Here is a 13506-nt window from a genome sequence, read left to right as displayed (position 1 = left end):
GGGAAGAGAAGAGTGTTTTTAACTTTTTATAGTTGATGACTTTAGGGTAGCACAAACAAAACTCCTTTGTGTCTCACTTTTCTCAGTCCTCTCTTGAGGTGCTTTACTGATGGGAACGATTTCTATCCATTCCCTTGGTCACCAAGAGGCACTATGCAAAGTAACCTATTACAACAAGTTACTTGCTTTGCTTTCCTCCCTATGATGTAATAATATAGTAAAAGCTTTTTTATCCAACATAGTGGGAGAGTGAAAATTAAAATTGCTGTTAATTAAGAGTTAATTCCTGTTAAGCCAGGTGGTATTCCTCTTCTGATTTCCCTTTCCTTTTCTTACCACCCAGAAAACATAGTTAATCCCATTGTGGTCCGATATTCTGTTGTGTGATTAGGTCATCTGGTGTATAGTGGTCTAGTGGAGTCAAGATTTGTATTGGGTATTCAAAAATCCCAGTTGGTAAAGTTACCAGATAACATAGCTTTCCTGTAAATAGATCACTATTGGATAGGTCAGCAAAGATCTCTTATAATCTAAAAATAATCTGTGATGCTTCATTCAGCATAAACTCAGCTTAAAAGAATCGTCCTAATAGTGAATTTAGGTTTTAAAAATGAGGCAGTTAAGATTTTTTTTGATAAGTTTCATAAACATATTCTCTAGTATGGTCAAAAATACGTATTTGGTTATGAGTATTATTTTATAGCTGGTAATTTCCACCTTTTTAACCACTATAATATTTATGTTGTCACAAAAGTGCCTGCCCAGCACTATATATTAATGATAGTCTCTCACAAACACTAGAAAAAGGGACTGTCGTCATCCAGAATACAGTACTAATGTGGACAAAACATAAGGTTTATTCTTTCTTTCATATAAGAACATTGCAAGCTTGATTTTTCTTGAATCTGTGTTCAACTAGTTCTTCTGATAGCCTTTCCATTTCTGTGATTCCTTTATTTCCATTGTTTTATGATCGATAACCATGATAAATTTAACCAATCATGATTTATTTTCTAGAGTATTTGAATAATGTGTGAGTGACCACCCAATTTTAACATTAAATATGTAATCTGGGCACAAGTTAAAGTGGAATTACATCAAAACATAGGGAAACTGCATTACTGTCCCTTTTGAAAGTATGAAACTTAAATATTGAAAATATTCAAACTGGAATGTCAATATTCCTACCTTCTAATTTGAGTTCATTGGTTCATGTTGATTTCTTAGCTATTAGATGTTTAAACAGCAGTTACCTTTGTTTTTTTGTATCTGCTCTATGTTGGAAATGTTAAACCGTGATAGCTTTTGCTCCCACCTCTCAACCACTTAACTTTTAGAGCAGAATATTCATTTTGGAAGGATTTTGTGCTTCATCTGAGTTTAGAAGTAATGTCAGAAAAATGTTAAGCATGTCCTTTTTAAGAAAATATAAGGTTTCTAATTGTCTTATTACCATGGTAATTCAAGTGAATTAGAAGTATTTAACTGAAATCTTGAATTATAAAGTTGAGATGTATATATCAGGATCTCAACTTGATGTAAAGTAAATGAGCAGTTACCTGGCGGACTTTTTTTTTTAAAATAACTGATTTAATCCATAATCCCATAACAAACATAGCTTCACTTCAGTATTTACTTTTTTTTCCATCCAACAATGGTCCAATAAGGAAATGATAGGAAATAGCTGAGAATTACTAAAAGATTTTTGTTTCTAGAGTCTTTGAATGCTGGATTTTTGTTTTGTTTTGTTTTGTTTCCCATCTGTGGCAGCTAAAAAAAAAAAAATCACTCAATATTCAGGTTTACATGTTAGCTCTCTCTCATAGGGAGTTGCCATACCTCACAGTTCAAAGTGTATTCTATAGATCAGTAACATTATACTGACATGTAATTGCAATTTACTATGCAGCAAAAATGATTCAAGATGAAAAATAACTATAGTGTCTATTTACCTTTGTATAGGCAATTGCTTAAGTTACTCTGCTTTTAACATTTGTACTTGGATAAAATGCTTATGTATAGGAATGTCACAGTGCAAGATGCTGCTAGCCCAGGCACAAAGTATTAAAATTATTTTGTGAAGATTGGTGGTTGTATTAAAACTGTTGTGCCATTATACCTCAAAAAGATTGAAAAGCTCATTCATACTGCTTATGCTTCAGAACTTCTTTACTTAGATTGTTAACCTTCCAGATATAAGTAACCCAGTTTTACTCCCACAGGTTAAGAAGGGTGAGTAAACACTGGATATTGAAAAGTACTTAAGAGTATTCTCCAAAGCACTTTGGTCACACAGACACAGAAAAGGATGGTCAGTAGTCCATGCAAGCCTCAAATTCCAGCTCAAGTATTTTTAAGGATTAGTTGACCAAGTTGTAGTTGGAGGTGAGGGAATTCTGAAGGAAAGAGTAGGTCATCCATAGAACAGCTTCCAGCCCATTAACAAAATACTTCTTGTTTTAACAGTACCATTTCCCCCCCTTAGCCTACCTATAATCGGTGCTTCATCAAATAACTCTAAGGTTCTATCACAACTACATCATCATTTTAGATACCACTAAAGGGCAAAATATTGCTAACGAAACTATGACAAGGCATTGATCATAAAATGCATCCAGATTTCAGAGATGTTATTGTGCATCTTACGGTCAATGAAGTACAAATATACAAAACATGGGACACAGTAAGAAAATCACAACTGCCACTTCACTGTCCTTTTCATTAGCAAAGAATGCTCAAAAGTGTGAATGTACTTCATGTATTAAGTGTTTTATACAGCATTTTTTCATGCTCAGATTTACTCACAGTAGGGCTTGGAAAATCATAAATATACTGTTACTAAACTAAAGCTAAATACAGATCACTATTGTCTTCGAGGACACAATTTTTATTTACTAAACCCTACCTATATTTCCTTTGAGGGGATTTAAGAGAAGACCTTAAGAACACTATTTAAAGGGATTTATTGAAATACCAACCTTGTAGACAATTTTACTTGAAACTGTTCAGCAGTAAGAAATGTAATAAAGCATTTAATTTTGCCTTTTACTAGGTTTTTTTTTAAGAGACAGGGTCTCCCTTGTCACCAGGGGTGGAATGCAGCGACATGATCATAGCTCACTGTAGCCCCAAAATCCTGGGCTAACACAATCCTCCTGTTTTAGCCTCCCAAGTAGCTAGGACTACAGGTGTGTGCCACCACACCCGGCTAATTTTTAAATTGTTTTTGTAGAGACAGGTTCTTGCTGTGCTGCCCAGGCTGGTGTGAAACTCCTGTCCTCAAGCGTTCCTCCTGCCTCAGCCTCCCAAAGCACTGGGATTACAGGCATGAGCCACTGGGCCTGGCCCCAGGCCTGTTTTTTAACATGGATTTTTAATTAGCAGAATTTACCTAAGAAACTACTATCTGCCAGTGTTGTAAGGCTCCTGAAAAGACAGAACCAACTTTGTTGCTTTCAGTGGAAAGAGAGCAGTTCATCTGCATCGGTCATAAGCAGATTAAGTGTACTCTATATTGGTGAAGGATTTTCAATTGTTTTGGAAAGCCAACTTTAGCTGACTGCATGGAGAGAAATCTAAAATCCAGTTGTGGTGGTGTGAGTCAAAGGGATGCTAAACACATGGTCTTTACTTTCTAAGTTCACTTTACACAGAATACAAAACTCAAATTTTATGAACCATGACTTAACCTAATAGTTCAATAGAATATTCAAGAAAAACCCAGAGAGGATTCTAACAGAAGACTATTCATCACATGAACATATTTATTATAACATGGAATGCAAAAGATGAGAACTGTTAAAGTGTAATTCTTCAACTTTAAAAATAATTAAATAAAATCAAAACAGGATAATGACCAGAATAATAGTGCCATTATAATCATATTACAAAGAAAACCTTCCATCAACATTTTAAGAATGTGAAAAATACAGTATGATATACTTATAAACACTGTATTCCACTCAATTTTATAAATATCCCATTTTCATAAAGATATTACTCAGAAGACAGGCTTCAGGTACTCATGAAAAGAAATGAGAGTAGAAATTCATATGCCAAGATTTACTAATTCACTATTAAAAAGTACCTTAGATGTCCCATTATAATTGCTCTTAGGTATTTTTAACAAATGGTAATTATATTTCACAGAGAAGACAGGTAGTACTTTATCTACATAGAACTACGTAAACATTCAGTAAAACATTTCAATTATTTTACTATGAATCTTGTCGCATTTTACAAGTTAATCATCTTCTACTGATGAGGTTGTTTGCCTGTTAGGATCCACAAATACTGGACTGTACTATATTTAGTTGTGATAACTAATTTATCCAACTTGATTTATTATGTGGGAAATGATATGCCCCTAAGTGTATTTAGATCTGTTTCTTTGAAACAAAAATATTTAATTTTATGCATGTTATAAGAAACAGCCTTATTCAACATACACTTTTTTATATAAGCAGTACAAACAGCAGACTATACTCTTTACTACCCATACTCTTTGACTATCAAGAAATGAAGCCAGAATTTAGAAAAATACAATGCAAGAAAAGATTCGAGTTAAAAATATATTCCTTTGGTTAAAAATCATCCCCTTTATAATAATCATTTGTCATCTAAACTCACAGAATGTCCCACCAGCCCAAAGTAATCTTCTAAACATCATACTTGCAGTATTACAATGTTTTCTTCAATCTGGTATTTATGGAGGTCACTGGGTTGCAGCAACAGAATATTTTAACTCTAGGAAAAGGATAGCCTTGTAGCATTAGTGCCTTTGACAACTTTCTTTCTTAAAATACTTTTATTTTAGAAACCTCCGACACATGTAGTTTTCTTCAGATACCGTATATCCAAACTTTTTATAGAAACCAACATTTTGTGGTAGACATTCAAGAGTAATCTTATAACAGTTCAGTTTCTTGCTTAGCAAAGTAAGGGTTGATAATAACCTGAAATTTAAAAAGGGGGAGGGTGGGAAGATGACATATATTAATTAAAATGGATTTTATAACTATGAATTCATGTCTTAAAACTACAGTTTTTATTAACAATAGGTTTAGATCATGGCATTTCCCATTATATTCATTTAAATATTCAAATTGTAACTGATGAGCATTTAAATCCCCAAAGCACTTTTATTTGGTTTCAAATATACTTTAGTAATCTCCAGCCTTTTATTAAAGAGGACAAATACTAAAACTCACCCTAAACCCTCTTTAAAAATAAATTTTAAGATTCATATTAACACTAAGATGCATGTAACACTAATACATTCATATTAACACAACCTTTTAAAAAATATTGCAAGGCTGGGCACGGTGGCTCATGCCTGTAATCCTAGCACTCTGGAAGGCCAAGGCCAGAAGATCTCTTGAGGTCAGGAGTTCAAGACCAGCCTGAGCAAGAACGAGACCCCGTCTCTACTAAAAATAGAAAAATAGAAAAAAATTAGCTGGGCATGGTGATTCATACCTGTAGTCCCAGCTACTGGGGAGGCTGAGGCAGGAGGATCGCTTGAGCCCAGGAGTTTGAGGTTGCTATGAGTTAGGCTGCCACCATGGCACTCTAGCCCAGGTGACAGAGCAAGACTCTGTCTCTAATTAATTAATTATTTTATTTAATTAAAAATATTGCCGAAGTTATTTGTGTAAGGTCTTTATTCTAAATCTATTTAAACTACTTAGGAGCAGTCAACATTCCCACATAAAATGGACACATAATAGCTTTTTTCTTTATTTTTAAAGCTACTTTAATATTTGTGAAAGTATCTATCAGATTAACTCGATTGGTCTAATTAATATGAAGTGGAAAGAAAGCAAAAAAGTACACAAATTTACTAATCCCTAAAGAATCCAAGCCCAGTATAAAAATGTGGTTCTAACTGCATTAAAGTATAAAACCTATGAAAGATCTACAAAAATTTGAAGGATTTTTCTCATATTTGAATAGACTGAAAAATGGCATTTTGGAATTAAAGATCTTGACTGAAGTTACAAAATTATAAAAGGTATGACTAAGTTAAATGGACTAGAATACCAGAAATTAGTCTGTTGTATTTGATAATATATTCCAAATATCTAGAGTAGTATCCACCACATAGCAGGTGCTTAATATTTATTGAGTGAATTCCTTAAAACTCAAGAGATAATATTAAAAAGCAGTAATAATAGGCAATAAGCGTTTACATTTAAAGAGTTAGAGCAATGTATAGAGAGGCTTATACAGTGAAGCCTGTTTCAGTATACATTTCTAAACAGATCACAGACTATTCTGTAATAGTTGAATATCTTGTTTTTAAATACGACAGAAATTGAGGCAAATCACCTGACTAGCCCCAAAAGTTTGTTTCCTACTAGTGTGAGAATACTACTATTAAAAGTTGATAACTTAAAGACATTACTATCTAGAAAGGAGTATACTTCCAATTATCAAACTTTATTTATTCATTAAATTCAGTCTGAGTTATAGAGTGAGAATCAGTTCCAAATTAATGAAACCCAGAAAGAACCTCAAACAGGAAAACTTTTTAAAACAAGTATTTTGGTAAGAAAATAAACTAAAATATAATTCATCCAGGGTTACCTTGTTTCTGCCTACTTACAATTTGCCAAGCTGCTTTCCTCTGCATTCATCACTAACGACAACATCTTCTACTCTTCCTCTCTGAAAATATTTACAAGGTTTAAAAGACTAAGCATCTAGTTTTGGTTTTAGCTAAAACAAGTGAGTTCATAAGAATTTATTGATTAAAAAGAAATAAGTATGTTTTGTAACATTGAACTTCACAAAAACCAAAATGCAAAAAAGAAAAAAAAAAACAAAACAACCTTTTTACTCATTAGAAGAAATAGTGTAACGAATCAGCTTGTGGCCTGATCTGTTTTGGTTATGTCCCCAATCTCCCCACCCCATTGATTTAAAGCAAATAACCAAAATCTACATCACCAAAATGTAATCTTGTCATGAATATAGTAGGTCCATCATTCTGCTCCTTGTTTCATGCCAATTTATTTTAGACATCCAAATAAAATTAATTTCTAGTACAGAAACCCCACCAAAATTAATAAACTTCACAAAACACATTCCAAGTGTTCCTATCTTCTTATTGGGTGACCTAGGGCGTTTTGTTGTTTACTATTTCATGTGAGTTCCTGAGGGGTGAAAGGGTGCTACAAGCATTAGAAGTATCACAATTACAACAGAACATGGTATTCTGAACCATTTTACTACTTGAAAGTGGCTAAAAATTTGTGCTAATACACTATATTCAAAGTATTGTTTTTGAAAAAATAACATTAGGGATTCTACACATTACTGCGAAATTGCATGATACCACTTGGTTTCTCAAATCTAACACCTTACAGAACAATTTTAGCAAACAATTCATACTGTTAATACATTTTCTTTCTTAAAGCTCTCAGAACACACTGGGAAAAATGCCTATTACTAAACGATTTCTAAGAAGCAATGAAAAGCAGTGAGAAAATAGATTTGTCTAATGGAAACTCAGTTTTGCCAGAAAACCCCTGTCCATTTTACTCACAAGTGTAAATGTGAGCACGTACCTTAGCACAGGAATGGATAAATTTATGTTCTATTATCAGAGTTGCCGTAGCAACAATCTGTCCTAGAGTCACATCTTCTACAACTGTAACATAATAATCCCCAGATTTCTTCATATGTTCAAAAGATTCTGTGGAAATTGGAAAACAAAGTGTTATCTAGTGGACATTCAATTTTTATTAGGTACTAGAAAACTACTAGGATTAACTGACTTAATTATTGAATATTTAAAGCTATTTTACCATAATTACTTTGCATTTTTAAAGAAAATACTACGTTACTAAAAAGGACTGAAATATCAGCAATCGGTATCAATTGGAATGTAGTCATATTTAAAATATCTGCTAGCAAAGTAAAGACAGTGATTTCAGATGAACAGCACTTTACAAGTAAATTGTAGATATTGCCATTTCTATGATGAATGACTGAAAACTCCAATTTCTCTATTATTAAATAGATTTCTTTAAACTTTACACTCAACAAACATTCAAATAAAACAAAAACTTGGCAAATTTTAACAAGAGCATGTTTACACACAGCACCATTCTGTAATTTTTAGTCTTTTGGTATAGTTTTCAGTCTTCCCTTTGTGATAGCAAGTGTTTCATGATTACACGGCTGGCTTTTTAGAAACAATCATTGTTTTTGTTTGCTTTGAAAGTACATTGCAAAGGAGGTGAAAATTTTTTCCATTTCCAAGTAATTTTTCCAAAGTCACATAGCAAATAGGAGCAAAGATACTTTCCCCTTAAATTGATTTTGAATACTTATACTGCTGAAATAACATGGTTTCTCATCTAATCTGATAGGCATGCATAGAGGAATTCAGGAATAAAAACTGAGCTGAATAGTCTCTCATTTCCAGAGTGTCATTCTAGATAAGTAGAAAGAAGAAATAAATTCAGTGGAAAACAATGTGAATCAGGGAATGTGGTCTTCATTCTCAGGAGGGTCAGGGCACAAAACAAAATTACCTATGGAAGGAAATGGGCCAGGTGTGGTGGCTAACGCCTGTAATCCTAGCACTCTGGGAAGCCGAGGCAGGAGGATTGTTTGAGCTCAGGAGTTCGAGACCAGCCTGAGCAAGAGCAAGACCCCGTCTCTACTAAAAATAGAAAGAAATTAGCCAAACAAGTAAAAATAGAAAAAATTAGCCTGGCATGGTGGCACGTGCCTGTAGTCCCAGCTACTCAAGAGGCTGAGGCAGGAAAATTGCTTGAGCCCAGGAGTTTGAGGTTGCTGTGAGCTATGCTGATGCCATGGCACTCTAGCCCAGGCAAGAGAGTGAGACTGTGTCTCAAAAAAAAAAAGTTAAAAAGAAAAAAGGAAATGAAGAATTATAGAAAACAAGAAAAGGCAGCATTAGAGTGCTGGATAGAGTTAGGAAGGTTTTAGTCCTTTCCTTACCAACAACTACTGTGATCTTGGATAAGTCACTGGATCTCTCTAGATTCCCATTTTCTCATTCATATGTCTACAAAAGGGGGGTTGGACTAACACAAAGATACCTGCTAACCTTAAAATTTATTAATGAACCAAAAAAAAATTTTAAATATATATTCTTACATTTTTGATTTTGTGATGAAATTTCTGTGATAACCTAGCTCTGACCACATGAAAGGAAATACAGGCAGTCCCTGGGTTAAGGATGAGATATGTTGTATGTAACTGAGATGCCTAATGAACAGCACATGTAAGGTAGTAATAACAATATCATAACGGCTCAGTTGGTAATAATAATGCAGTGTAACACTGTAATAAGAATAATACCCCTATACTGTAATAATAAGTTACAGAAATGATTGTGCTCTTTCTTTTAATTCGAACAGCACAAAAACAAACTCATACAAAAAGTTTAGATGGGAGATAGGAGGAATTTCAAAAAATATTAAAGGTTAACACTCACCTAATGTTGCATCAATGCTAGACTAATAGGATTGTTACACTTATTTTGATCTTCTAACCAAATCAGTAATAATCTTTCTACTTCAATACTTAATCCACGATGCTGCTTAGTAATAATTGCTGCTTTCATTGGGGCACTGCCTTTCACATGTTCCATTTATAATTGTTCTGATGGCTGAGCAATTAAGGCCTAATGCTTTCCCAATGAATTATGGCATCTGGCCTTTCTCTGAAAGCTTAATTATTTTTACCTCCATTTCCATTGTAATCACCTTTCTCTTCGATGCAGGCTTACCTGGACTTGCAGTGGACTGGAAGCATGGTTGTAAGGGTAAACACAGACTCACAAAATTGAATAAAAAATTAAGATGAAAGCGATGCTATGTGTAAGACACAATATAAACAATGAGACTGAGCCACTAGTGTATAGATGCTGTGCCAACAGACCGCTTATGCCATGTGGATTTGTTTACATGGGCAGAAGAAACTATTATAGTTCTCGAATTGTTAATTTAATTTAATAGATTATCCTTATGTGGAGCCTGTTCATAAGAACAGAATACTGTAAGTTGGGTCATCCGTAACTGGGGGACTGCCTGTACCACAATAAAAAACGAAAAATCTATAGAGCTGCCACCTAGGTCCTATGCTATAGTGGTTATCTAAAAGTAGTCAGGTGTTTTGCCAAACGAGATTATCACTACATTTGGATTCTAGAACACCTCAGCCACATTAAACATTTAAGTAAGAAAACAGCTAATTTGTTATTTGAGTAACTTCCAGCTGTTTGAACAAAACCACAAGCACTGAACAGAGCTCTAAACAAAAATAAAATCTTGTTTCCTTTTTTTCTCTTCATTCAGGAAAAAGAGGGTATAGTACTTACTCATAAATTGTTCAGGGTTGACAACTCCAGTCTCTGTAAGCTGACCCAGTACCTTAAAAAAACCTAGTTTTGAGAAACAGATTTCAAGTCACGAGAAGAGCAAAAGGAAGACAGAATATGCACAGAAGCACTATGCTAAGCTGGTGGGATTATGGGCAGTTATTTTTAAAAACTTTCCATAATCATCTTTTTAAATTATTATTAAAAAAGGTTAAACTAAAACCTGTTCTTTCTATAATCACTACATATAACAAAGAATAATAGGTTTTGCCAGTGCTTTTCCCTGCATAAGATTTGTGGAAAAATGCCGACCTTAATATACAGTATTTACAGAACCAGCACACACATTTTTCAATGTAATTTGCTAAATTAAGTTCAATGCAAAGGATGCCAAATTTTCCCAAATATGTGATTTGGTTTTACTTTTTAAGTTTCTCACTATGACCAAATGTATTACTTGTGAAATAAAGTATAAATAACATTGTTGAGGATACCATTTTTACGAGAAGCCTTTTTGGCTTAATTAGGAAGGAGTGGTTTTTATATTTAAGTCATTTTAAATATTTCACAGTAATATTTGGTCTTAGCATGACATATACACATTGGGATTGAGTGTCCCGGTCACTTTAAAAATTAAGTACAAAAAATAGTCCACAAGTCAAATATTTTTTTAAATTATCAGCATCATAATGTCTATGGAGAAAATGGAAGGCTAACTAACAATAGTTCTAAGTCAAGACTGGTACACTGAGACCATACCTCTATTTAAGTCAGCAGTACAAAGAGGCCTCAAAACCAAGCCTTCTCCAGGATGGGTTGGGGAAATGGCTGGAGAAAATGTAGCTGTATTCTGACTCCAGTCCACTTCTTTCAGTAGACTTGGGTCAAACATAGGAGTTTCATCAGGTTTCATCTTTCCGGTAAGGTCTAAAACAAAATTTTAAATGTTAAGACATTCTGTTTAATAGAAGGAAAATTATGATTTGGTGAGAAAGTTAATTTCTTAATTAACTTAATGCAATCAGAAGCATTCTTTAACAGATCCAGAAGATATTTCACTTTATCCTGAATCTAACATCAAATGCCACTACACAGTAAGTGCCTAAATTAGTAAGTTTTAAACTTTATTTTTTATTTTTATTTATATTTTTTGAGACAGAGTCTCACTCTGTTGCCCAGGCTAGAGTGCAGTGGTGTCATTGTAACTCACTGCAACCTCAAACTCCTGGGCTCAAGCAATCGTCCCGCCTCAGCCTGTTGGGATACAGGCACGCATCTACCATGCCTGGCTAATTTCTGTAGAGATGCGGTCTTACTCTTGTTCAGGCTGGTCTCGAACTTCTGGCCTCAAGTGATCCTCTGGTCTCAGCTTCCTAGAGTGCTAGGATTACAGGCATGAGCCACCGCGCCTGGGCCTGAAGGTAATTTTATATACTACAGGGTGTCCCAAAAGTCTCCAAAAGAAAAATTTTGTAATTAATATCTTGTAAAGTTACATTTAGCTACAATTTCCCATTTTCTCTATGTATGGCAACTTTTGGGATGCCCCGTGTTTTAAATAATTTTGTTCATGAAACAAAGTTTCTGTACATAAGGTCTGGTGCAGAATTTTCCATTTGTGACATTAGCACTCAAAAAAAGTTTCAAATTTTGGAGCATTTCAGATTTTCAGAGTAGGGATCCTCAACCTGTATTAGACCATAAGCAGCCTCCAGGCTTTCATTTCTATTCTTATAGCCAGTTAAAGAAACTATATTTTAATGATAGAACAACTTGCCCCGTAACCTAACTCCCAGTTGGTCCTATTTCAATATGCTTTAGGGTAAATATTCTTAACTTTTCCTTAAAGGTGGATTAAATTTCTGTCTGTGTAATCCTATGTAACTATATAAGTAATGCTATAATATAGTATAAGTTTTGGGAAGGTAGTGTGGTATAGCAATAGAAGTTTACACTTGTTTGGTCCTTATTATGTGCCAGGCACTGTACAAAGAGCTTTACTAATTCATTTACTTCAATCCTACATGGTAGGCATGATTATCATCTGCATTTTAAATGATGAGGAAATGCAGGCACAGAGATGTTAAGTAACTTGCCCAAGGTCACAAAATTAGTGGAGCCAGGATGTAAACCTAGGCATGGAAAGAGTGTGAGCTTTGGTGTCACACCTGGTATTCAAAGGTCAACTGTGTGATGTTGGCTAAGGTAATTAAGCTCTTAGAATCTTGTTTCCTCATTTTTAAAGTAGAGATGAAATTACTGGAAGGATGAAATGAACTACTGTATATAAGCAAGCACTTAACAGTGCCTGGCATACTGCAAGTACAAGATACATTCTAGTTAGTGATACATTTAAAATTCAAGTTTATAAATTCTTGTTAATTTTTTTCACCTTTAAATTAATTCATGAATCAGGCACTATGCTGGGTATAGGGACTAAAAGAAGAATGACAGGTTATCTTTTGTGTTTATGTTAAACCAAAAGTTAGCATTCTTGGATAGGAAAGAATAAAAACATAGTTTATTATGTAGAATACTGGGAGGTTTTTTTTCCTCAAAAAGGATTCAGAGCAAATTATGCTACAAGCACTATTCCTACTTCTAAAAACATTAATGAAAGGATATAAATTGTGATGATTAAAATAATCATTCATATCAAATTTAACAAGTTTACCATCCATTCAAAACAGTTTTTTAATAGGTTAATTTTAATGCCTGCATTTTAGTGTTAGTAATCTCATCTGAAAGGTGGGTAATGGCATTGTTTTTTCAGGTATGCAGATAAACAGGCTAAATATTTATGAATAAAGTAAAATGTATACATTTTAAATGCAGAAGCCAGAAAATATTGAAAGTTTAAGTTCCTCAAAGCAGCATATTATTTAAACATTTTGATCATGCTATTTAACACACAATTGTAAACACAAAGTTTAAGGAAAGCTCAAAAGGGAGTTTAGATGAACATTAATTAACAAAATTTAAACTTGATTTCTTTTTCCTATAAAGATGCTTGAGTTTATAAAATGTAGTTTGGATAACACACAAAATAGGGTTAATAATTTTTGTGAGAGAGGGGAGAGGTACACAGGAAAAGAATTAGGATTATGAAGCCTTTAACTAATGGATTTTTTTTTTTTTTTTTTTTT

The 13506-nt window shown here is 33.7% G+C and overlaps 1 protein-coding gene across 1 annotated transcript in view; it reads right to left on the bottom strand.

The window, feature by feature from the left end:
• Nucleotides 1-4578: 4578 nt before the first annotated feature.
• The window catches only part of GNPNAT1 (glucosamine-phosphate N-acetyltransferase 1), a 12069-nt gene continuing 3141 nt past the window's right edge, over nucleotides 4579-13506 (bottom strand). The window contains exons 2-6 of the mRNA XM_012663836.1: nucleotides 11120-11287; nucleotides 10361-10423; nucleotides 7572-7699; nucleotides 6608-6669; nucleotides 4579-4955 (exon numbers count right to left, since the gene is read on the bottom strand). Of these exons, the coding sequence (XP_012519290.1) occupies nucleotides 4808-4955; nucleotides 6608-6669; nucleotides 7572-7699; nucleotides 10361-10423; nucleotides 11120-11273 (555 nt within the window). The 5' untranslated portion in view covers nucleotides 11274-11287 and the 3' untranslated portion in view covers nucleotides 4579-4807. The remainder of the gene's footprint in view (nucleotides 4956-6607; nucleotides 6670-7571; nucleotides 7700-10360; nucleotides 10424-11119; nucleotides 11288-13506) is intronic.

The sequence above is a fragment of the Propithecus coquereli genome, unplaced genomic scaffold (assembly GCF_000956105.1).
Source record: "Propithecus coquereli isolate 6110/MARCELLA unplaced genomic scaffold, Pcoq_1.0 Scaffold83, whole genome shotgun sequence".
Lineage (NCBI taxonomy): Eukaryota > Metazoa > Chordata > Mammalia > Primates > Indriidae > Propithecus > Propithecus coquereli.
This window is presented reverse-complemented; position numbering and strand designations above follow the sequence as displayed.